Source organism: Pyrenophora tritici-repentis, chromosome 10 (genome assembly GCF_003171515.1).
Source record: "Pyrenophora tritici-repentis strain M4 chromosome 10, whole genome shotgun sequence".
In the NCBI taxonomy this organism is placed as follows: Eukaryota; Fungi; Ascomycota; class Dothideomycetes; order Pleosporales; family Pleosporaceae; genus Pyrenophora; species Pyrenophora tritici-repentis.
Window position 1 is genome coordinate 3,458,562 of NC_089399.1, and position 23,434 is coordinate 3,481,995.

Here is a 23,434-nt window from a genome sequence, read left to right on the forward strand (position 1 = left end):
TCTCACCGCGTCTCGACACACCCCCACAGGACCTGATAGTCCTGCTCTATCCACCTTTGTTGTAGTCCTTTGTTTCGATAGTTGGAGTCGTAAGGCCTAGCTGTTGTAGATACCTGCTGTGGGCTTGTCGTTCAAGAGGTTTCGTGAGGCCGTCAGCAGCCATCTCATGAGTTCGTACATGCTCTACGTAGAGGTTGCCGTCGCGGACTTGATCCTTGATGTAATGGTAGTAGATATCGACGTGCTTTGTACGCTCGTGATGACCCTCTGAGTGTAGTAGCTGTATAGATGGAGCGTTGTCTCCGTAGATAAGGATAGGATGGGTATCTGTACCGTTGTAACCGAGCTGGTGTAGCAGACGGTACAGCCAGGTAGCCTCCTTAGCGGCGTAGGTAAGAGCAACGTACTCAGCTTCAGTTGTTGAGGTTGTAACTAGCTTTTGCTTGACTGACTTGTGACAGATAGTACCTCCAGCAAGTTTGAACAAGTATCCGGAGGTTGATTTGCGGTCCTCGCCGTCAGCAAATGAGGCGTCGCTGTAGCCATGTAGGTGTAGCGTAGGATTAGTGTTGTTCTTGTTGTCATCGTATGATGTCGCATACATGGTGATAGGCATGCGTGCGTGTGGAGATGTAGCTCGATAGCTCATTACAAGAGATTTGAAGGTCTTGAGATAGTCGATGATCTGGATTGCGTACTCGTAGTGTTGTTGAGTTGGATTGCTCATAGCGCGGGCGAGATAGGCGACGTGGAAGGATATATCAGCTCGCAGTTGGTTGCTGGATACAGCAGCTTGCCAATAACCTTTTGGTAGTTCTGAATTTGTTGTTGAGTTGCAAGATCAGTTGGAGATCGCAGCTTCAACTTGAGTACTGAGGTATCAAGCGGCGTGTAGCGGGAGCGCGTGTTGACGACTATACTCCCTCTACAAGCTTGTCGACATATGACTCCATTGAGATCTCGATGAGTCGGGATGGTCGTGAGCGTCGAATCCGGAGACCTAGGTAGTGAGAGATTGGTCCTAGATCTCGACACTTGTACTTCTTGTATACAGCCTCTTTGATCTCCTCATCATGCGTTGCTTCGTAGCTGTGATGAAGATGATATCATCAACATACGCAAGGATAAGACTGCCGTCTAGGTGTTTGAAGACACATGGATCTGACTCTAAAGGATCGAAGCCGATACCCTTAAGATAGCTCGATAGCTCATTGTACCAGAGGCGTGGTGAGCGGCGCAGGCCGTACAAAGCTTTGATAAGTTTGGCTTTGCGTCCGTCTGGTAGGCGGACATAGACTACTTCGTCTTTGTCTAGTTTACCGTTGAGAAAGGCGGTAACAACGTCTGCTTGCTCGCATTCTAAGTCTTCGGTTGCGACAAGGGCGAGAAGGACTTTTAGTGTAGTTGCGCGAGCTACTGCAGCGTAGGTTTCGCGCCAGAAGTCGGTCTCCTGCCTATTGCCACAGACAACCAGTCGAGCCTTGAAGCGCTCGAGTTGTCTATCGTCCTTGACTTTGTATTTGTATACCCACTTAGTAGGCAGGGCGTATACGCCAGGAGGGATCGTGGTTGTGGTCTCCCATGTGCCATTCTGGTCGAGTGATACGAGCTCTTCATCTTCAGCAGCGATCCATTGCTTGCTGTATGGATGAAGGCGTGCTGCCTTGCGTGTGGCAGGCTCAGGCGGTAAGTCTGTTGTTGTTGCCTCTGTAATTGCCGTAGCAAAGCAACGAGAGACTGCCGCGTATCGGTTGGGCGGTCGAGTGATGCGACGACGTCCATCGAGTATGTTACGGGCATCAAATGATGCACTGATCTCGTCGTGACGTGGAGCGTTTTGGGATGTATCCCGACGCTGAGGTGTTGCTCGAGCATTAGCAACCTCGGTAAGACTGTTAACGTGTCCGTGCGCGTGATGCGCGGATTCGCGTGATGCGCGGGGAACACCAAAACACGTCAAACCCCTTCACCTTCAACACACGTTAACTCCACCAATATGGACCCAATTCAAGCTGCGATTGAAGATATTGAAAATCTAGAGCCAGGAGAACAGTTCTCGTATACTAAAATTGCTGCTAAGCATGGTGTTGTGAGATCTACGTTGACCCGAAGGCACCAGGGCCAGACAAGCTCAGAAAGAGACAAGAACTTCAACCAGCAGAAACTCAACCCACAACAAGAGCTAGAGCTTGTGAGATATATCGAAAAGCTCACAAAGCGAGGCATTCCTCCTACACGAGAGATGATCAGGAATTTCTCATCAGAAGTAGCCCATCAGCAGCTCAGCGAGAGCTGGGTTACTCGCTTCATCAACCGACACGAGATCCATCTCATCTCAAAGTGGACCAGCGCCATGGATCGTACGCGCCACCTGGCTGATTCTGAGTCAAAGTATAGACTCTACTTCGAGCTGCTGCATCGAAAGATCACCGAATATCACCTAGAGGCTCGAGATATATACAATATGGATGAGAAGGGCTTCTTAATTGGCTTGATAGGCAGAAGTAAGAGGATATTCAGCAGGCGTCAATGGGAGAAGAAGGAGGTTCGAGCATCTCTCCAGGATGGATCACGCGAGTTTCTGACAGTCCTGGCCTGCTGCTGCGCTGATGGGAGCTCGCTGCCTCCAGCCCTTATCTACGCAGCTAAAAATGGAGCTATACGATCGAGTTGGGTAGAAGATATCAAGGCAGGAGAACATGAGGTCTTTGTCTCATCATCTCCAACAGGCTGGTCAAATGATAACGTAGGCCTAGCTTGGCTGGAGCAGGTGTTTGATCGCTCTACAAAGCAACGATCAGGTAGATGGAGATTGCTCATCCTTGATGGCCATGGATCTCACCTCACGATGGAGTTTATTAAGTACTGCGATCGCCATAGGATCCTCCTCATGATCCTTCCTCCCCATTCGACCCATACGCTCCAGCCGCTAGATGTAGTGCTGTTCAAGCCACTCTCTCAAGCCTACTCTAACGAGCTCACTAACCATCTCCATAAGGCTCAAGGCCTTATTCCAATCAAGAAAGGGGACTTCTTCCCGCTCTTCTGGAGCGCCTGGATATCCTCCTTCACAGAGAGCCTCATATTGAAGGCCTTCGAAGCCACTGGGATCTGGCCGATGGATGCCAACGTTATCCTTCGTAGATTTGCTAGCACGCCAGAAGCTGAGAGAAGCTCATCGTCAGGGCTCTCTGATCATGACTGGAGAAAGCTCGATCGGCTAGTACGAGCTGCTGTTAATGATAGCCATCAGTATGAGGCAAGAAAGCTGCGCTCAAGCGTTCACCATCTCTCTGTGCAGTATGAGCTTTTAAAGCATGAGAACGAGGGCTTAAAGGAGGCTCTTCAACATAAAAAGAAGCACAGGAAGAAGGGCAAAGCTCTTGACCTTCAACAGCGCCAGGAGTATCACGGTGGCTCTGTCTTCTGGTCTCCTCGCAAGCTGCGTGAGGCTCGAGCTAGAGAAGCAGTACGGGAGCGAGATGAGACGGAGGAGAAACTCCAAAAAGCACGGTCCAAGAAGCAGCGCGAGGAGGCTCGACTGCAGCGTCAAGATGAGCTCGAGGAGAGGCGTGTGGAGAGGCAGAGACTCAAGGAGATGAGGGAGCTTGAGCGAGCTGAGAAAGCAGCTGAACGCGCGCGCCAGAAGGAGGAGAGAGACGCTGCTAAAGCTATACAACTACCCCAAAAGGGAAAGAGGAGAGCTTCAGCAGCTACCTCATCGAACAACAAGCGTCAAAAACGCGTTGAGGCTGCTCGCGCTGGTGCTCAAGTTCAAGAAGAGCCTCCAGCTCCTCCATCAAAGCTCACAACACCGAACACCAACTTTTAAGGAATTTGGGACCCTTATAAAATTATACGATTTTTACATCATTTTAACGGCACGGCGGCCTGTAACTACCTCAGCTAAATAACCGCTTTCTGCTCTCGCGGAGGTGGTTAGAATGGCTAATGTAGAAACTCCAGAGAGGGCGCCACGGAGTGCCCAACCCCCCCATACACGATCAGAGGAGCCTGAGAGCCCTATTAATACTGACCTGCGCGGCAACAAGAGGAGGCAGCGAGCACATACTCGTGCTGAACCTTCTATCGGTAGCACTGCGCCCACCTCCTACAATCAAGCTGTCTCTGAAGCGGTCCGCCAGCGGATTCAGGCAGCCCAAAAAGCTACAAACCTCCACCACTCCATCATAACGGATCTAGCGACAGCTGTCGACAGATGCCTTGGGAAGTACACCGACCCAGACGGAGCCCGTGTGGCTAAGGACCTTCAACAGAAGGTGCTAAGGGCTATTAACACCTCCCTAATCACGCCCCTAATCACGCCCCAAACTCAGGGAGCGACTCTGACACTACGCACCGCTCCTGGGCGGACGTAGCTAGGACCCTGAAAAATCCAACCCCCCAGCAAGGGGGGCCGCTACGACGAAAGCGGCCACGGCTGCCCCAAAGCAGCTAGCTCAAACTCCTAGGCGACCTCTAAACACTGACAACCGTATCCTTATAGCGGTTGGAGCGGAGGCTCGGCTCCAACGGGCATCACCATTTGCGGCCCGCATGGCTATTGTAAAGGCGATTAAGGAAATTACCCCCTCCGACATACCTACGGCAAAACATATCAAGACTGGCTGGGCGATTACGCCCCGCAACGACAAAATCAAGGCCCTGCTTATGGGGCAGGAGAATCGCGAACTCATGATCCGAGCGGTAGAGGGCGAGAGCGCAAGACTACCTGAACGATGGGTGAACTATGCAGTCCAGGGCGTAGAAAGCTCATACCGCACTATCACAGGGGAAAGTATACCCACCACAATAGACGATATAGTCAGCGAAGCTCTGTCCCAGACAGGGATCGAACCGGCGAGCTGCCGGCCCTCCAGACATGGACCCACGGAGGGAAGGACAACCTGGATTATATCTTTCACCAGACCCGTACGATCGTTTCGCCTATTTGGGACGGGCGACTACGCGCACGAGATAAAGAAGAACTCACCTGCAATGCTGCACGACCCAGGCTGCCTAGGGTACTGCAAAACCAGCCGCTGCACAAGGCCAGCCCGCTGCACGACATGCAGCAAAACAACGGCAACTCACCAGGGACCACACGGAGAACAATGCAAAGACACACCAAAGTGCGCCAACTGCCACGGCCCATTTCCAGCAACCCACGACAAGTGCCCAGCAGCCCCAACGAGGGCGAACGGCCGACTCATCCAACCCACAAAGGGGAACTAAAAGTCATTAGGGAGGCGGGTGACCGTGCTTCTGAGGCAATGCAGCCAGCTAGAGGAAGACAGACAGGCAGCACGGTCGAAACCTCCATTGAAATCACGGACGGCGACATAGCTAATACTACTGAGCCTGTGGGAACACCTACGGACGCAAGTAAAAGAAGCCGACAAGACGTAAACAACCTAAACACAGCCACTGTTAGAGAGCCCGCAACCACCCTAGGGACTAGGAGGTCTAAGAGAACAGCTGCAACTACGCAAGACCTCAACCTAGCGCGAATGTCTGCTAGAAGCGTGCAGCCTAGCATCGCTGACCAAGACCCTAATACGTCATCGTCTGAGCACGCTGACACTGAAATGAGCCTCGGATCTAGTGCGTAATGAGGGCACAACCCGCAAATTCACCCGGCGAAACCACGCCACACCGACACAGACAAATGCAGGTATGCTGGGTGAATGTGGCCAGAAGCTCGCCTTGCCACATTACAGCCTTAGAACGTGCATGGGAAGCAGACATAGACATAGTATGCATCCAAGAACCCTTTACTCTCACTGGAACCCGGACCTCTACACACCCAGGATTCCATATGATATCGCCAGTGATAAGCTGGAACAACCCCACAACGTGGGGAACTGACCGACCACGGGTGCTCACCTATACCCGTAAGAGCCCAAATATAAGGGCTACTCTTATACACCCACGCATCAGCCGGGATGTGCTATGGATCGAGGCCAACGGCTACCGCATATTGAATGTTTATAGGCAGCCACAGAATGACTCGACATTTCAATACCTCACAGCTTTAACGCCACCCCGTAACTGCCTTGTAGGGGGTGACTTAAACGCCCGCCATGAACTTTTTGAGCCCGGCTCCACGTCGGCCAATAGGGGGGCAGAGATCGCCCGCTGGGCCACTCAGAACGACATACCCTACATCGGCGAGGCAGGTAACCCAACACATCGGGCGGGACACGTGCTAGACGTATCCTTCTCAAATATACCCTTCGCTAGAACGACAGTCCGCGAAGATATGTATACAGGGTCAGACCATTTCACCCTAGTGACTGTCCTTCCAAGCCGAGGGAGAGCGGTGCTAGAACAGCATCACTACCGGGTCCACGAGAGAAACATAGATAGGTTTGCCGGGCTAGTTCAACTCTACACAGTAGGCGTACAGCCAATTAGCAATAGCGCCCCAGCGGACGTAATCGACGCAAGCATAGCTAGAATCACCCAAGCTATAGGAGATGCAATGCACGCGGCGGGAACACCAAATAGAGAAAAAGGCCACTCCGCCCCATGGTGGACAGAGGACTGTAGAGTGGCGTATAAGCGGCATATCCAGGAAAAGTCGGACTATGGCCAATCCCCCTCAGAAGCCACCCGTGCGTTCCTAGCTACGGTACGAAAAGCCAAGAGAACGTACTGGCAGCAGCGCATAGACGGCTGTAATAACGACAAAGATCTATACAAGCTAGTAGGCTGGCATAAACTATCATTCGACCAACGGGACACCCCACTTGTAATCGAAGGTAGGACAATCACAGCACCACTCGAGAAAGCTGAGGCACTTAGAGAGGCAATCCTCGACCGTTTTTCGGCGGAGGACGACCTCCTAGAACCACCGCCTCTTGACAACGACCCGCAAACCACGCCACTACCATGGGACACATACATATCGATGGAGGAGACTGAACGCTACGTGATTGGAGTATCTAGCACCTCCCCAGGACCCGATCAGGTGACCGTCCGACTCCTAAAGGCATGCTGGGAACACATTAGACACCTAGTGCTAGGCATCTACCGGGCGTGCATGGAACAAGGCCACTACCCAGCCGCCTGGAAGACGGTAGAAGTGGCCATGATACCCAAAGTCGGGAAGAAGGATAAGTCCTCACCCAGATCAATGAGACCAATTGCCCTATCGTCCTGTCTAGGGAAGGGACTCGAGCGTATCATAGCAAGGCGCATAGCACACACAGCTATGGCTTTTGACATCCTAAGCCCACAGCACGGTGGAGCGCTGCCAAAACGCTCTGCGATGGACCTGGCGACCGCATTCACACACGACGTGGAGATGGCTTGGTCAAGACACGAGCATGTCTCTATGCTCACGTTAGACGTCCAAGGGGCGTTTGACGCGCTACTGAAAAACAGGCTACTACACCGAATGCGGCAACAAGGGTGGCCACCCCTACTCCGGAAATTTATCCAGAACTTCCTGTCGGAAAGGAGGGTGCGAGTACGCCTAGGCAATGTCACTACACCTGTACATCGAGTGGCCTGCGGCACCCCGCAGGGATCGCCGCTATCACCGGTCCTATACACCCTATACCTAGCTGAACTACTCAACCAGGACCGAAAACTCCGGTTCGGGTATGCCGACGACATCAACCTATACCGGGTCTCCCACTCTTTAGACGAGAACGTCGCACTGCTAGCAGAGGACCTCAAATCTATCAATGAATGGGGAGCTGCGAACAAGATCACGTTTGCACCAGAGAAACGGGAGCTGATCCACCTCACGCGCCAGAAAGGACTACATGCGCCGCCAATCCAATTGGAAGATCAAACAATTCACCCTATAGCCCCTGCGCAGGGGGGAAGCCAGACAGCGCTGCGCTGGCTTGGGGTGTGGTTTGATAGGAGACTAACTTTCAAGAAGCACGTCGCGGAAAGGGCGGCGCAAGCCAGGAAAGTAGCGAACCACCTCCGGAGCCTCGCCAACACAGCCCACGGCCCTCCAGCAGGATCGCTACGCAAGGCAGCCATAACATGTATCCTGCCCATACTACTATACGGAGCCGAAACATGGTACGAGGGCAGGACGAAGAACCCACGAATTGCAAGGGTTTCCCGTAAACCCACGGTCAGCACTAGGGTAGGCTGGCACCTAACCACGATAGATCAGGCACTAGTAGCAGCCACGAAGGCAATCCTCCCTGCGTGGAGGACAACACCAAACGCAGTACTGCTAAGAGAAGCTGCGATGCCGTCGGCACAGGTGGCGCTGGAGGAGGCTAAGCTCCGCTTTGCGGTTCACCTACGCACGATAGACGACAAGCACCCACTTACTAATAGAACTACACTGCCACTAGTCATACGAGGACGCGCAGCGGGCAACCGACGGATACCAAGATCGAAGGTTCAGCGCGTAGCACAACTGCTACCCGCCACACCCCGAAACGTCCTAGCCAGCCCTCACTTTTCATACGGGTCGAGGCAGGACCCAACGCAAGGGCAAGGAAAGGACATTGCTGCCCAGAATTTCACCATCTGGTGGGAGTCTCTTGGACAAGAGACAATCACTGTCTTCTCAGACGGGTCTGAACAACAAATCAACGGTACAAGGGTGGTCACTTACGGGTACGCTATATACCAGGGCCAGGCCGCCGTGGCGACTGGACAAGGCTCACTAAATGCCCTTAGCCACGTCTTCGATGCGGAGGCTATAGGCGCGTGCAGAGGACTCAAACACGCACTACAACTCTCACTGCCTAGCCAGAGGGAGATCGTACTCTGCATAGACAGCACTTCGGTAATATGGGGCATACGCGGAGCCGCCCCTGCCTCCTCCCAATGGGCGTTCCTCCAAATTCATGGAGCTATGGAGGCCTACAGCGTGAAAACGCGGTGGGCGCCGGGACACATGAAGATTGTTGGAAACGAACTCGCCGACCAGCTGGCTGACAACGAGGCCAAAGACCCGCACCAGCCATACGGCATGGCCGCCTCCCCCACAAGATCCGGTATACGAACAGTAGGCCGCCGCCTCCTCGAACATACAAGGGACACTTGGTGGAAGGATAAGAGCAGTAGGCTATCAGCATGGTACACGCAATGGCAGCTGCCATACGATACTAGGCGCACGCCCGCAGCGCTATGGCTACCCCGAAGGATACTCGCGAAAGTCCTTATGATACGCTCAACGCATGGCGACTTTGAATGGTACCACCGAAAATTCAACCACGAGGATACCTCGAAATGCCTATGCGGCAGGCCCAAGACGCCAGAACACCTAGTGTTCTGCAAGAGAGCCACAACACACTTCAAGAAGTGGCCTCTACGCCCCATCGTGCCCCCTCGCACAAGACAGGAAGGCCTAGCGTACCTCGCGCAATTAATAGACCAGCCACAAGAGTTCGAGACCTTCGTGAAGGTAACGAACTCCTTCTATGACGAGTGATTTCTATTTTTGAATTTCACAAAGACCCGCTGAATTCCTTGGCATTATTCAGTGTAGGATTCGCGGCAAAACGCCGCATAGATGCCACAACCCACACGCTCTCTCTCAAACCTTTTATTATATCTCAAATTGCCTCTTGTTACTTTTTCGTTTCTCTCTCTAAAAAGCAGTTACTGTACTGCATCGATCAAAGGCGCAAGCCACGAAATACTAGAATATTGTAGGAAAACGGCTTCAAATGGCGGGAGTCCTTTTCACGAACATGTATATAGGCAGGACATCACTCCCCTTAGATACAAAACACCTAGGAATAGGTTCCACGAGGCAAGTGCGACAGCACTATAAGACCACGGCGGGACCCGCCCGAATACCCTATGGGAGGTTACAGATAGGGCGTTAAACCATAATCAACATCAACATCAACATCAAAGCTCACATCACGTGGCCGCAACATCAACCTCCCATCAAAATATAGATAGTACAAGTTGATCGCAAGCATCTAATTACTCCCCCTCTATAAATTCGTATAATAACAGCTTATATACGTGGCTTAATAGCTTCATTTTTGAAGTAGTGGATATGGTGTTCCCCGCGCATCACGCGAATCCGCGCATCACGCGCACGGACACGTTATAGTTGTCAATGTCCGCGTCAAAGTCAAAGCTAGACTGCGCTTCAGCCTCTAGTCCGTCGAATACATAACCACTACCTTGCTCCGGGAGAGAGACTTCATGGTGTGGAAATGAAGAGGGATCTAGTGCTGGCGGTGGATCTTGGATATAGAAGCATTGATCCGGTTCGGTTGTAGCTGTGTCTTCTTGGACTACAGCTTTGACGTCGTGTTTAGGCCAAGCAACACTGCTCGTACGGTGTATGGACTGTGTGACTGGATCCCACATAAGGTAGATCCGTGATCCTTCTCGACCGACGAAGTACATCTTGACCGATCGTGGTTCAAACTTGGCGCTCTGAACTCGTCGCTGTACTGGTTGATGGACGTACCCAGCTTCTCCGAAGGTGCGGAAGGAGCATAGATTAGGCACAGGGTTTGCAACCTTCATGTGCTCAAATAGCAGCTGTCTTGGTGTCTTACTGTCTGGTACAGCAGAGCTGACGCTATGATTAAGGACGTCGATGGAGTACTGGGCTGCGTATGGCCAGTATGTCTTAGATATGTGAGGCGCTGCCAAAATCATTGTGCGCGCTCGGACCTCCACTACGTAGTTGCTGGCTTCAGCGACTCCATTCTGGTGGGGTGTATAGGCGGTGGAAGGCTCGGAGATGATGCCTTTGTCCTTGAAGTAACGCCTAGTCGTCTGGTTGAGGAACATGTTGTCGTTGTCCATGTGAACGATCGACACTCGAACGTGGTGTTGAGTTTCCATCTTGTCCAGGTGTTGTATAAGCTTAGATGTGATTGCTGCTTTGCAGTCTGTGAAATCAATCCAGCGGTATCGTGAGTAGTCGTCGGTGTACAGTATCCAGTAGCGCTCACCGTTGACACCTTCGGGCGTCACTGGTCCAACAATATCGATATGAATACGATGGAGGAACGTCGTTGAGCGGGCTGGAGACCGTCGTGAGATCTGTTTCTTCGATTTGGATAACATGCAGGCCTCGCATGAGAATGCCTGTGTTGTAGTGAGACGTAGGCCGGTGGTGTTAGCGACAAGAAGCTTAAGAGCTTTAGGGTCGGCATGGCCAAACAGCTCATGGAGCTCTTGGAGAGTAATCTCGCGATAGGGAGCGAGTACACCTGTTGGGTTGGTGGTCGCGGCGGTTGCAAAGGCAAACGCGCGAGCTGCCTCAAGCTCTGTGTTGGCGAGGAGGAGCGTAGGGATCTTGTCGACCTCAGGTGTGAAGGCGATCTCTTGTTGTGATGGCATGAGGTACAGCTTGCTGTCCCAGCCGTGGTAATAGAGATTTTTCGCTCGTAGTTTAGAGTGGGAGAGGACTGATACAAACATGTCCGGAGCGTATAGCACGTTAGTGAAGGAGACCTTGTTGAGTACACCTTCTGACGTGACGACAGTGATCTGAATGGTACCTACCTGCTTAGCAGTAATAGGTCCGGCTCCAGTATTAATTGTAGCAGGAGCAGTGTCGTGTAGAATTTGGAACTTGCTGCGATCATTGCAGATGTGATCGCTGCTTCCAGTATCGATAATGAATCGTTGTTTGAAGTTAGAGGTCTCCTTGGTGAGACTCTGTACCTTCTCTGACAAATGAACCGTTGTAAAGGCAAAGCCTTCAGCATTAATAGCTGCGGCGTTGGTGCTAGTAGGCTGTTGTTTGCCTTGTTGTTGAGCTTGGCGCTGACGCCAGGCTTCAGTGGCGAGGTGAGGAAAGGTGTACCAGCAGTTATCACCTCCTCCAGTATGGTTGCAGTCGCAGTGCTTGCAGTATGGGGAGGTATTTGTAGGTCTCTGAGTCGCACCCTCAGAACCTCTACCTCGTCCGCGCTGGGCTCGCCCATTGCCTCGATTGCCGCGGCCACGGGTGGCGCTTCTGTTGGCGTCGTTGTTATCACTAAGAGGCTGACTGCGGTTGTTGTCACCCCCAGAAGCTCGGATAGACGTGTTAATGGTCTTGATTGGGTCGTCGCGGCGGGCCTCGTCAATAAGCTCGCTACACATGCGATCGACGTTCAGAGTAACGTTGCGGCGCAGATCAGCGCGGCGATCGCGTCCGTAGTCCGGGTAGGCGTTGTTGATAGCAAGAATGAACTGATACACTCGAGCTTTGTTAGATAGCTTACAGTCTGCGATGACGTCAAGCTTTGCAAGTCCTGCTTTGAACTTGTCGGTGAAGTTGGCTGTAGAGGGGCAGTCTTGAGCTCTCAGCTTGAAGAAATCTGCCCAGATAGTACACTCTTCAGTGACGCCTTGTTCACGATAGCGTGCGGTAATAGCTTCGTACTTCTGCCTTACAGTAGGCAGGTTCATGACGTTGTCCCATACTGATCTTGGTACTGTATTAAGTATGGCCAAGGTGAGAGACGATTCTCGGGAGTTGTAGATACGATAGAGCTCACAGTCTTTGTCGTACTGTGTAGTAACTTCTTTGTTGTGGGCTCGTACGCGTTGTTGAGCGTCAAGCAGAAGTTGTGGCGTGTTGAATGCCGATGACGTAGTTGTCGGTTCAGTTTGATAGTGAGGTGTTTCTGGGTATGGAACCACGTAGCTGCCGTCGAGTAGACCTCCGATAGAGTGAATATTTGCGTACAGCTTCAATGCTGCTTCCCAGTGGTAAGCGTTGCTACCATCTGCTTGTAGCTTTGGGATCGCGTCCATCGCTGTGGATGGCGCCATCGTGACTTTATCGTCGTCGTCGTCGCGCGAGTGACTGATGTTGTGTTCAACTGATCGGTTCTGCTGCTGCGGAAATCGCACCTCTAGAGCACTTTATCGTGATAGAGGAGGGCTCATAACCTGATGAAGGTGGAGAAACGTGCGTGAACTTGTTGTATTGGAGCTACGGGAGAAGAGAGAATATCTATGGTGCGCGCACGGAGCAGCTGACTAATCAGTGCCTGGCCAATCAGAGCACGGGAAGCCTGATTCACCGTGAATACTAGTGAAGGCTCTCACCGCGTCTCGACAAGATCTGGTCAAGCTGGAACAGCACTATGCAGACACGACTAAGAAAGCAACCGACCTTCAGGACTCATACGATCGACTACATGCCCAGTCTTCTCAGCAGAAATCGACCTTAGAGGTTATGCACCGGGATACTGATTGCAAGATCGCAAAGCTGCGACAAGAGGTGCAGAGTACTCTCCAATCTTCACAATCTTCACCAAGCCAGCTCATAACTCTTCAGAAAGAGAACCATGAGTTGTCGTCCAGACTTGGAAAAGCCCATGAAAATGAGGACAAGCTGAAGGCTGAGAAAAAGGCTTGTATTGATGAGGAGCGTCGACTGCAACGGGAGATGGCTGAGCTACGCGCCACAAGCGATGCGGATCTGTCCAAGTCCCGATCAGATGCGGCCACTGCGAATAAGCAACTCATGGAACACCACAACAGAGCGATCGAAGATTTGAACCGCCGTTTGTCGCAAGCAGAAGCTGCTTTGAAGAAGTCGGAGTCAGATGCACGGCTCTCAAAGGACCAGCACATGGCTAAGATCGCATCTGACCAAAAGATAGCCGCATCAAAACTTTTTGACCTGGAGAGTAGGTACCAGGAAAAGATCAAAGTCCTGGAAGAGACACTGCATGAACGACCTCGTCTCGGTCGGGACCAAGAGACACAGACTGCTCTCATTGAGAGAGCTCTCTCTGAACCCAATCAGGGGAGTAAGAATCGTAAGAGAGTCAGTCGGCTCAATGAATCAGTGCCCGGGGCGCCAAACCAACTGGACTCTCGAGCGGACAACCTCTTCTCAGTAGTCCAAGTTAAGGATTCTCGACCGCCAGATGATGACTCAGGCGTATTCAAGAGCTTGTTCGAGGATCCACTTGGAAGCAAGGAATTCTTCGATGACGAACCTGATCTCTCCATGGTTGGCCAGGCCGACTTTGTGTCGGAAACTCAGGGAACTATGCCATTTTTGGGACTTCCAGGGCTAGTTCCGGAAACCCAAGACGTCGGTGCCTTATCAATGTCGCAGCATGTCTTCAAGGAGAGGCTAGCTCGCGCCTCACAAGAAGAACAGAGGCCCCGAGATTCCAGCTCAGTTGATTTCAGCAGCATAGCTTCTGAAGATCTGATACAACTGCAGAGAGAGGCCCAACCGACGTCTCGACCAATGCTTCGTGGCCGTGAGTGCAGCTACCCCAAGCATGGGTCCTCCCAGAAACATGTCGCTAAAGTTTCATCAAAATCTGAGAGCGACTCTGTGGCTGAATTGCGATCATCTCAGTCGTATGATCGTCCTAGATCACAAGCCAATACAGCTTCTCGCATGATGCCTCCGGAGCATAATTCGCACCGCTCCCAGTCACGCAACGGTAACTCTGTCCCAGAGAAGGTATCATCTCAACACTCCGTATATGGACAGGCGTCCCGAAAGTTCAGCAGCAGCAATGTTGATACGACCGACCTCATGCACTCGAAGTCGTCAGTAGCGAGGCAGACGCACAGTCAACATGATCCCTGGAATTCCGCTGAATCAGGATCGCAACGGAAGGTAGGCACAGCAGTACAGGATCGTATCGTGAAGAGAAAGGTTTCGCCCTGCGATTCAGATAGGGATTCTAGTATCAAGAAGCCGCGCAATTCTTCTCAGGCGGACAGGAGTCTCGGCACCGCTGACCAACGTCCCCATGCATCTAAGTTGTCCGTTCCTGGCTCTCGCTCGAAGGCGCAAAATGGGCCCCCCTATGCCCGTGGACCGTCCTCATCGTCACGCCCGAAAGCCTCAATCACCTCTAGTGTCCAGCCTCGCACTGGCCAAATGACCTCTTCAAAAGACATCTATTCCTCCCGCCAACGGCCTTCGTCACAAGCATACGCTACGTCTCGCTCGCAGGACTCTCCGGCTCGACAGACGAGGAGTAAGAGTATGTGTACCAATCCGATATAATGGCGGTCATATCGGCTTAAGCTAACGCGGTGTTTCTAGGCAGGAAGAATGTCAGCTCTGGAGACATTTACACTGATCGCTTTGACGAAGAGCTTGGCAGGAAGCGGTAAAAGAATGTAGGATCGTGGATCGATGTTGCGACAACAAAGTCTCTCAGTGTATCTGCCTATGGGGTCACTCAGTCACCAACTAAGCGGCTTTACAACAAGGTGAGTTGAGATCTGTGTATACAGATCAATAGCATGTGGTCATTTAGACCTGCGGCAGAGCACTGTTACTCAGCTGCATTGTATGTCGAGGTCGCGCAGTATTGTTTGTCTCGAGTCGTTTCTTCGTTCTGTCCTGTTTCAAGGGGTATAGTAGTTATGGGTAAATACGGCGAAGGCCCTGATATGTAATGCTTATGGAGGAATCGGCAGCGCAAAGGGAAGATTAATGTAGAGAAATGAGTGTATGCGGGGAACCCATATACAGATATTAAGTGTACATGATATCGCTGGCCCTGGTGTTGACATAATGCAGTCAATTTCTTTTGGGGTTTTCTCTTTGTGCCTGTACAGAACTGATACTAGTCCTTAAGAGTTTCCAGACTCTCAATTAGTGCTTCACCGGGTGGCGAGGCGGGCGGTGAGGGCTTCTGTTTGGCGCTAGCGTTATATGACAAGGCCTTTCGAGTCTCTCCCTCGCCACCCACACAATCCCACTCACTCCCCAAACAACCTTTCGTTTTGAGGCTCCCGAGCTTCTTCATTACCTCTTCATACCTGTCTTGGTGTCTTTTTACTTTGGCTGCATGCCTTCAGTCATTGCGGTCACTTAGTGATGGCGTCGACTCGTGGGCGCGAAAGCACTCCTGGCTCGTCTCACAGCAATGTCGCTCTCGAACACGAAGAGATTGCGCGATTAGCTGAGGGATTATATCAGGCCTGATGGCGTGCATACTAGAGGCTTGCACAGCTTGCCGCGATCGAGTTCGGTGCTCTGGTGTTGACTTTCCAGCCTCCAGCCTCTACCCCGCCAGAAGCATCAACAACCACAGAAGCCTTTGGTGAGATGGTGGCCAGACTCATCGGTAAGTAAGATTCTTTCTCAATCTCAGCGTCTAGCGGCAGAGGACGCAAGAGCTTCTTGTTGCTCGCCTGGCTGAACCAGTTGCCTGGCTGCAGAGGCTGCAGTGACAACAACAGCGTTTATGGTATCCGCTCCCTCACCAATAGCCCTTCCACAAGAAGCTTTTTCTAATGCTCTCAGCTGACTGAGCCTTTTGTTTAGATCATCATCAATATTCTCGTCGACGCCTTTTAATTGCAAAGGCGGGACAGCCTGGACCTTCGCAGCGATGGACTCACCAGCTCACCCCACCCCATCAACCTTGTCGAGAATCCTTCTCGACAAATATGATCAGGTAAAGTGGCTATATCAATACCCTCAGGTGTTGGCGCATCGCAACTCGATCCTACTCCTCAGCTCGAGGTACTCATGTGGCATCTATGACGATCCCACCATGGAGCTCCGCATTGACTACTCATCCACCTCCTTCATAAGAACATTGAATAATCCAGAATCCTACAGGCAGCTTGACCTTTGCTTGCCATTTGGTCATGCATCTTCTAGTCCGACCAGACTACTCCCCTTGTCCTCGAACATTGTCGGACACTTCAGAGCCATCGAGTCTTAACATTGTTACCACGCAACGAGAAGCTTGAGATCCAGGCAGCGCATCGGCATCACTGTCCGGGCTTGGTCTCTCTCATCGTCGGTGTTGACTAGACTCATCTCATGGAGTGCCAATGAAGCGCCCATGAAGCGCCCATGAAGCGCACACGAACCCACATCACCAGGCATGTATTGATTCCCTTTTTTCGTCCTCACTTACGCCCGGCCCCCATGAGTCATACGCTTCCTCATGATGTAACGATTTATTAAGCCCGGATAAGAATACGCTTCATCAGGCAACCTGACCTTTTGCTGGGAGTGAGCTGCTTCATGTCTGCTTCGGCAGGCATGCGATGATCTCCAATGCTGGGCTGGGTGTCCTGCCTGGCTCAGCAAGGCACCACGCCGTATCTGGCTGACGATACATCATCTTCCTCTCGCTCTCTCATTGCCGCATTGGAGTAAAAGCTGACGAGTAGCACATAGGTAGTTCGGGTATATGCCTTCGACATACGGTGTGTACTTCCTCTGTTTCCGCATCTCATTGGAGGTCCGGCATTCTTTCTTCTTTCCACGAATCGCGACATCGACAGCTCGAAAATACCACTACACCGTACTTTCAGTTGATGCGAACGAATTTGCTCGATATCAACTCGGGATGCCAGACAACCGACAGGCCAGGCTTTGAGTGTGTGACATTGCGCCTTGAAGCATGTGCGCCACTGCTAAGAAGTGCTGCTGCCCCTTACTGTCTTTGCGACAAGTCAAGGTATGTCTTCCATCTCTTTGCTTATCTTCGCATGCCTCTACACCCTTTGTTTCACGGCCAGCGACAAAGTGGTGCACTTCCTCATAGTGCATGTTCACTGTAGCTGGCCAAGAAGAAATACACCAACGCGCGGTCCCCGGACACCGGTGGAACTCAAAGAAAAAAAGTGCTCCTTGTCTCCGACAAAAAAGTCCAAAACTACAACTAATCCAACACCTGGCGAAGAGGTGGAGTCTCAAACCGCGATCGACCAAGGATATGTGCCGTCGGAGAGGGCAACTCGCCCTGCCAATCTCTTCGGTCGGATTGTCGCTTATCGTACATTTTGTTACTCGTCGCCTTCTCTTCATATTTTGAGAGCAGATGCTGACACTTGATCAGTCATTCGCAGCTTCTATGCTACCTCAGGTACGGGGCCTTCGATGTCTTGCCCTATCAGTTAAGGTATGTCACCACATTTTTTACATCATCTCTTTCCAAGACCCCAACCCAGGCGCCGGATGCACTGGACTAGACCTTCATCTCTCTTCTCGTACACTATTGAGTGCGCCGATATTAGCACCAAAAACGCAGTAGCATTTCCAGAAGATGGTTGAAGTGCAATTTGGAAAAGTACAAGATTCCTGCTACTAGCAGGCGCTCTGGCGAGGGAGTGTAGATTTGAAAATCCGAGGCTCTGTGCGTCGCGACACGGGATCTTGACCAGGATGGCTTACCTAGTATGTGTCACTCGTTGGATTGATCCCGTTCGTACATTTCGGCATCAAAATGATCAACTCGGGGCGGCTTTGGAGATGCTAGGCTGACACTCAAGACAGGTTTCGCCCACCATGCCGGTCACTGACCCTCAACTCAAGCTTCCGGCGAGATGATTCCGCATCCAGGTACGTATAACTCATTCTTACTCCATCCTTCCCCCATACTTTGCAGGCGTAGGGTGTGTGAGGACGATTCCTTATATCTATCTTCATACCCCAACGCATCCGGTCATTCGGATGCAAATGCGCCAAGATCAACAAAGACCTGCATGACTGTCGGCTTCTGCGAGAGTGGAAGTCGTGAAACGATACAGAAGATTGGCAATCATCTTCTAGGATGACAAACGCTTCCAGGCGAGGAGGAAGCTTGCTACAGTCATGCAGGTGACGTGCGATCTCGACCAGGATGTGCTAGCGTCCGTCCGCAATTGCTATTACATGGATTGGTCGCACTCATACATACATATGAGCGGTGAAAATGGTGATGCTGGCAGCCAAGATGGCTGCCTGTGCTGACAGTCCAAGTAGTTCGCGATTCGACACGGCTGGCACCCCCAATGGGCAATGGGCCTTGATATTTCTCGCATCCTCGCCTTCGAGATGGGAAAGCAGAAGTTGTAATCTGGTAAGTCACTCCTTTTCTGCTCTCTCCTCATTACACCAAGCCTTAGACTACACGAGTCTGAGTTTTCTATACCCTTTCCCTAGTTGTCGCAAGGCTACATCAACTCCCACATCGCAACGCAACACCCATACAAAGCTTGTCTACAACCAACCTCTGACGGGTAAGGAGCATGTATGCGTGTGCGTATGCGAGCGGAACAAGGGGGTTTCCAGGATGGTGCGCTCCTGAACAGCGATGGTCATTCTGGGAGGCCTTGCTCGTACATTCTTCACTGGGCAAGTCTGCACTGTGACTCAGCTGACAGACATCTACCTCAGATTGACGCATGCGACATGTGGTCTCTTTTGCAGGTAAGTCGCCGCTCACTGGCATTTTCCAACAACCCCGAGGCAACCGATGATGGTATATCGACACTTATCGCTGAGGGTCTTCTCACACCATATCTTCCCCGATATCCATATACCGCAGCAGAGCCACTCCGGAGCTTAGGCCAAGATAGAATTGCCGATTCCGCTTTTATGGTACGTTATGATTTTCTTCTTCTTTCTCAACACCACGCATCGCATGATGATCCAAGGGCTGTATTTCTGAACTACCAAACGACGACACCACCCCTGTCTGACCAGCGCGTACCTGACGCTAGCCGTACAGCATCTTTTCATGAAGACACTGACAAAATCCTAGGTCCTTGTGAAGACGCCGTCCGCAGATGGTAAATACGGTACGTTCGCGTATTCTCCTTTTCCCGGGATGAGCGATCCGCTCGATATGATGACTATCTGGGTTACACGTTCCTCTATGAATGACAAACGATTTCTGATCCTCGATGTTTCGCATCTCGCACCCCAAAAACCTGGGTGCATCACCGGCTGATGCGACCTTTTAGTGGCGATACCAGTACGAGTGCTGGCGAGCATGAAACCCTTCTCCGCATAGGTAAGCACTTCCCTCCACCTCCCAACAAGTCGACAATGATGATCACTCTTATTATTGAGGGGACGTACCTTGGTGGTACGGGAGAAGCTGGCACGTGCAACCGCATGTGGCTATGAAAACACACACCTTCTGATGTCTTTCCATCACTCAATGCTAGTCCGTCACTCTTGCTAAGCTGGACTGACCGAGAGCAATAGATGTCTAATCACCGGCGACAACACCGACGCTTCCGAATATCGTCTGTAAGTTTTCCATCTCTTTCCCTCTTCACTCATCGCAACGATGCCTGGTTTTCGAAACCCGCTGTAAATACGTTGGTAAAAGGAAGTAGACTGCGTGCCAGGCATCGAGGCTTGTATCCGCTCTACGCAACATGTCGAGGACCTTGTCTCCTGAATATCTCGGAGTACGAAATTACTCTTTCTGGGCGATCTTTTTTCGCTAAAAACCGTTTCGCATCGTCTTAGATACCAGCTGATACATATCTAGGTCTTCAAGATCCGTGGTGAAATCCGGGATTCGGCAGCCTCAACCTTGTGAGTACTTGCGCCCCGTCTTAACTACTACTTAGCGCCGTAATGAACAATTGGTTTTTCTTGCTGATATCCCATGATGCCAAAAGAATATCTGAGCGCCTCTCATCGAGATTGCTATTGACTTTGGTGTCGAGATTGTGGCTGAACTTTTGCAGAACTTTTGGATGTGACTAGTCCATGCTCGACCGGCTCCGATCTTCGCCCGTATATCGCACATGCTCGTTGAGCCTCGTCGTCGATCTCACTGCTTGACCGCAAGCAGTACTGGTGTGTCGGTCTAGACACCTCAGCTTCCAAGTCAAATCTCCTTCCCCTCGCTCTGAGAATGCTGGGATATCCGGAATGTAGTCAGGCGTGCTATGTCGTCGCATCCCGTGTCCAGCCATAATGGAGTATCTGTAGTAAGCCCATAACTCTTTTTTTGTCCCTATTAGCAGTTGCAAAGATGAATCTGTCGCCCCGAAAGTCTGTTCTTCAATGTCTAAATATGGTTTTTGACACGGATCGCGTGTATAAACACGGATCACCTGTAACCAGAGGGGACTCCGGGATAATATCGCAAGATTACCGTAGTCAAGACTGTTTTAAGTACCCATGCTCGGTTTATGGCTGAGTAACTTTAAATGTTTTCGATGCTGTTACTTCAGAGTTTGACCGAGCTTTGCTAACGCATGATGAGTCCAGATTGGAGCTATCGCTGCTCTTCGTCGGGGAATGAACTGTTCGCCATTTCAGCTTTTCGCCAATGCAGCTATACCAATCTCCCCTCGGCGCACGCAGCTCCCATACCTTCGGTTTGCGCATCCCGGGCAACACCATCTGTGACTCATGAGGCTTAGCCATACCAAATTAACGGTATGTACAATAACCCTCCTTCTTCCCTACCCTTGCAAAGATGATTTATCCTCTCTCGGTGGAGACTCCTCGAAAAGGTCATTACACGTAGTTATAGGCCGCACGGCCGCGAGAGAATGATCTTGACAGAGAGACGACAGCCTTTTATCTTACCTGAGCAACTTGTCCTCACCTACCATTACAGCATACATAGTTAATGGATCTTGCTGACAAGAGGTTTCAGATCGCGCGCGGCTACCACAGCGTTACTGTGGTACCGCGTTTTCTTGGGCCAGTCGACAATGGAGTCTCCTGCCACGTCTTCTTCGGTGGTAAGTATGCTCGACTACAGCTGCAGCTGAGGCTTTTCGCGCTTGACTTTGACAGGCATTTGAAAGTGGCAATCAATCCACGTCTTCGCAAGACGGAACAGCACTCAATCTCTGCCAGAATCATCCCATGGACCAGGAGAGGCATATGACTGACCCGTCCTGCGTTCATGAACTTTGCCGGGCATGAGGAAGATGGATCTCTTCGCGTGAGCGCGAAATTTCCATCTCCTCTCCAGTACCATGGTACCGAAACTTGGCGTACTAATCGAGGAACCATCAATTACACGATTTCGACGAGAGCTTCACCGATGTTTTTCGACACTTCCCTCCGGGCATGAGGGGAATGTTCGACGATGTTCGCGTTCGCGCGTTCGTCCGAGAAAGACCGAGAAAGAGCCGGGACTGTGTCACGAAAAGGGTTAGCTGATGTTTGCCGGAAGGGGCGTCTTGCCCTCGTCAAGCCTCATCGTTCCGCGCCGTCGCGATGCCATCGCTGCGTTCAACACGGGCGAGCGATGAAGACACACGCATAGCAAAGCGGAACTCCAGGAACCATGTACCTTGATATCTTCTTTGTGTTCGCTTTGTTGACCAGGCACGATGCGTCTCGGATACTCCGTTTCGTCCGACCGCCGAGATTCCTCGTTATAGTGCATCTAGGATGTGCTTTTGCTTGGAATTCGCGAATGCCGTTACGAAGATACTCGGACGCGCGGTATTCTGGGCAGCTGGTGTCGCATCGGACCACCACCAGGTGCGTCTCTATGAGCTGTGTTCTTCAACGTACGCATGCCCTGTTTGGAGGCCGCCATGTGTAGAGTGCCGGTTGGACCTGGCACAGCCTGTGCCCGTGTGCTGAAGGTATGCACCGCATCATCTCCAAGACACTTTTCTTTCTGGTCTCCGTGACGCGCTTGTATGCCTTTGTCGCCCTGTTGTTGACCATCGTCGATCGGATCGTGGCAGAAACGCTTAGTACATTGGAGAGTAGGGTCGCTCGGTATGTCCGGTCGCTCGAAGGAAGCTCTCGCCGTTGCCGTCGCCGGGAAAAAAGAGTCGGGTTGCGCGAAGGTTTCTGACTCCTCATTACCAATTTCTACAACTATTTGGGTTTGATGTGAACATGATCTCGTTGCGTACCTCGTCTTGTCTTTTTCAGTCTCTTGTCTACGTCGTCTTGTTTCCTCAAGTTGCCGTTTCTGGTCGGCCATCTCGAAGATTTGGAGTCCGCGGGCCCAAGAAGGCTATCTTTAGGCGCAAGAGAAGGTATCGCACGAGGACTGCTGCTACGGAGACGGTCCAATCTCTGTGCTCCGAAAAAAATAATATGCGCTGGACAGGCCTGTTGTTCTCGTCAACTTCATGCTTGCAGACAGAGATGGACAACCAAAGCCACTCATCGGGCCCTGCTGCTGCCATGAGGTTATTACGGGTTCTCGTCGTCATTTTTTATGCATGGAATTACTCTCTGCTTCCTGTTACGTCGGTGTCCTTTCCCTCGGAATATTCTGCGTCATCGCTTTGGGGTTTGTTTCGCTCAATGTCGATTACGGCGAGACGGATTGCTCATGGGCAGGATGGTTCGCGGGAGGAATTCGAGGTCTGTAAGAGAAGCTCTCGAGTAGGGACGACCTTCTTTGCGCAGTAAATTCCGGCGATGGAGTTGCGAATGCTGCTCCGCACACTCAGAGCATGTGAAAGGCCATTTGGCGCTGCCGCCGCTCCAGCTTCCCGCCGCAAATTACCGCTGTGATATCCAATTATGGATAACCATAGTGTTTCCTCTCGTAGCCTCGCCACTTCTGCCATGCCCGTTGTATGGGTCGTATCGGATGTGGTGCGTTTTCGAGCTGTGGCGAACATGGAGTTGTTGACTAGCGGAGGTGGCACTCATGCGGCGGCTTCGGTTTACACGACTAGAGAGGTCAATGTTTTCATGTCAGCAGAGATTAGGCGCTTTGTGTCTTGAGCTGCTTACCATGAATGTTTCCACGCAGAAGGTGCCCAGGATCCTGCCAGCCTGCGTTTAGCACCACAGAGG

General features: G+C 51.6%; 7 protein-coding genes across 7 annotated transcripts; 4 read left to right on the forward strand and 3 right to left on the reverse strand.

Moving 5' to 3' along the window:
- Nucleotides 1-46: 46 nt before the first annotated feature.
- Nucleotides 47-604, reverse strand: PtrM4_051590 (uncharacterized protein; the record flags this gene model as incomplete). The annotated part of the gene is made up of 1 exon (XM_066104915.1): nt 47-604. The coding sequence occupies one exon, from the start codon at nt 602-604 to the stop codon at nt 47-49; it is 558 nt and encodes a 185-aa protein (XP_065959479.1).
- A 119-nt stretch (nt 605-723) lies between these two features.
- Nucleotides 724-1,875, reverse strand: PtrM4_051600 (uncharacterized protein; the record flags this gene model as incomplete). Its single annotated transcript, XM_066104916.1, has 3 exons — nt 724-1,000; nt 1,053-1,816; nt 1,855-1,875. The coding sequence occupies 3 exons, from the start codon at nt 1,873-1,875 to the stop codon at nt 724-726; spliced, it is 1,062 nt and encodes a 353-aa protein (XP_065959480.1).
- A 121-nt stretch (nt 1,876-1,996) lies between these two features.
- Nucleotides 1,997-3,832, forward strand: PtrM4_051610 (uncharacterized protein; the record flags this gene model as incomplete). The annotated part of the gene is made up of 1 exon (XM_066104917.1): nt 1,997-3,832. The coding sequence occupies one exon, from the start codon at nt 1,997-1,999 to the stop codon at nt 3,830-3,832; it is 1,836 nt and encodes a 611-aa protein (XP_065959481.1).
- A 112-nt stretch (nt 3,833-3,944) lies between these two features.
- PtrM4_051620 (uncharacterized protein) lies at nt 3,945-4,379 on the forward strand (the record flags this gene model as incomplete). The annotated part of the gene is made up of 1 exon (XM_066104918.1): nt 3,945-4,379. One exon carries the CDS (start codon nt 3,945-3,947, stop codon nt 4,377-4,379), a length of 435 nt encoding a protein of 144 aa, XP_065959482.1.
- Nucleotides 4,380-6,484: 2,105 nt separating this feature from the next.
- Nucleotides 6,485-9,418, forward strand: PtrM4_051630 (uncharacterized protein; the record flags this gene model as incomplete). The annotated part of the gene is made up of 1 exon (XM_066104919.1): nt 6,485-9,418. One exon carries the CDS (start codon nt 6,485-6,487, stop codon nt 9,416-9,418), a length of 2,934 nt encoding a protein of 977 aa, XP_065959483.1.
- Nucleotides 9,419-10,014: 596 nt separating this feature from the next.
- On the reverse strand, nt 10,015-12,729 carry PtrM4_051640 (rve domain containing protein; the record flags this gene model as incomplete). The annotated part of the gene is made up of 1 exon (XM_066104920.1): nt 10,015-12,729. The coding sequence occupies one exon, from the start codon at nt 12,727-12,729 to the stop codon at nt 10,015-10,017; it is 2,715 nt and encodes a 904-aa protein (XP_065959484.1).
- A 409-nt stretch (nt 12,730-13,138) lies between these two features.
- Nucleotides 13,139-15,057, forward strand: PtrM4_051650 (protein conserved in bacteria protein; the record flags this gene model as incomplete). Its single annotated transcript, XM_001936936.1, has 2 exons — nt 13,139-14,924; nt 14,987-15,057. 2 exons carry the CDS (start codon nt 13,139-13,141, stop codon nt 15,055-15,057), a joined length of 1,857 nt encoding a protein of 618 aa, XP_001936971.1.
- Between the last annotated feature and the right edge of the window lie 8,377 nt (nt 15,058-23,434).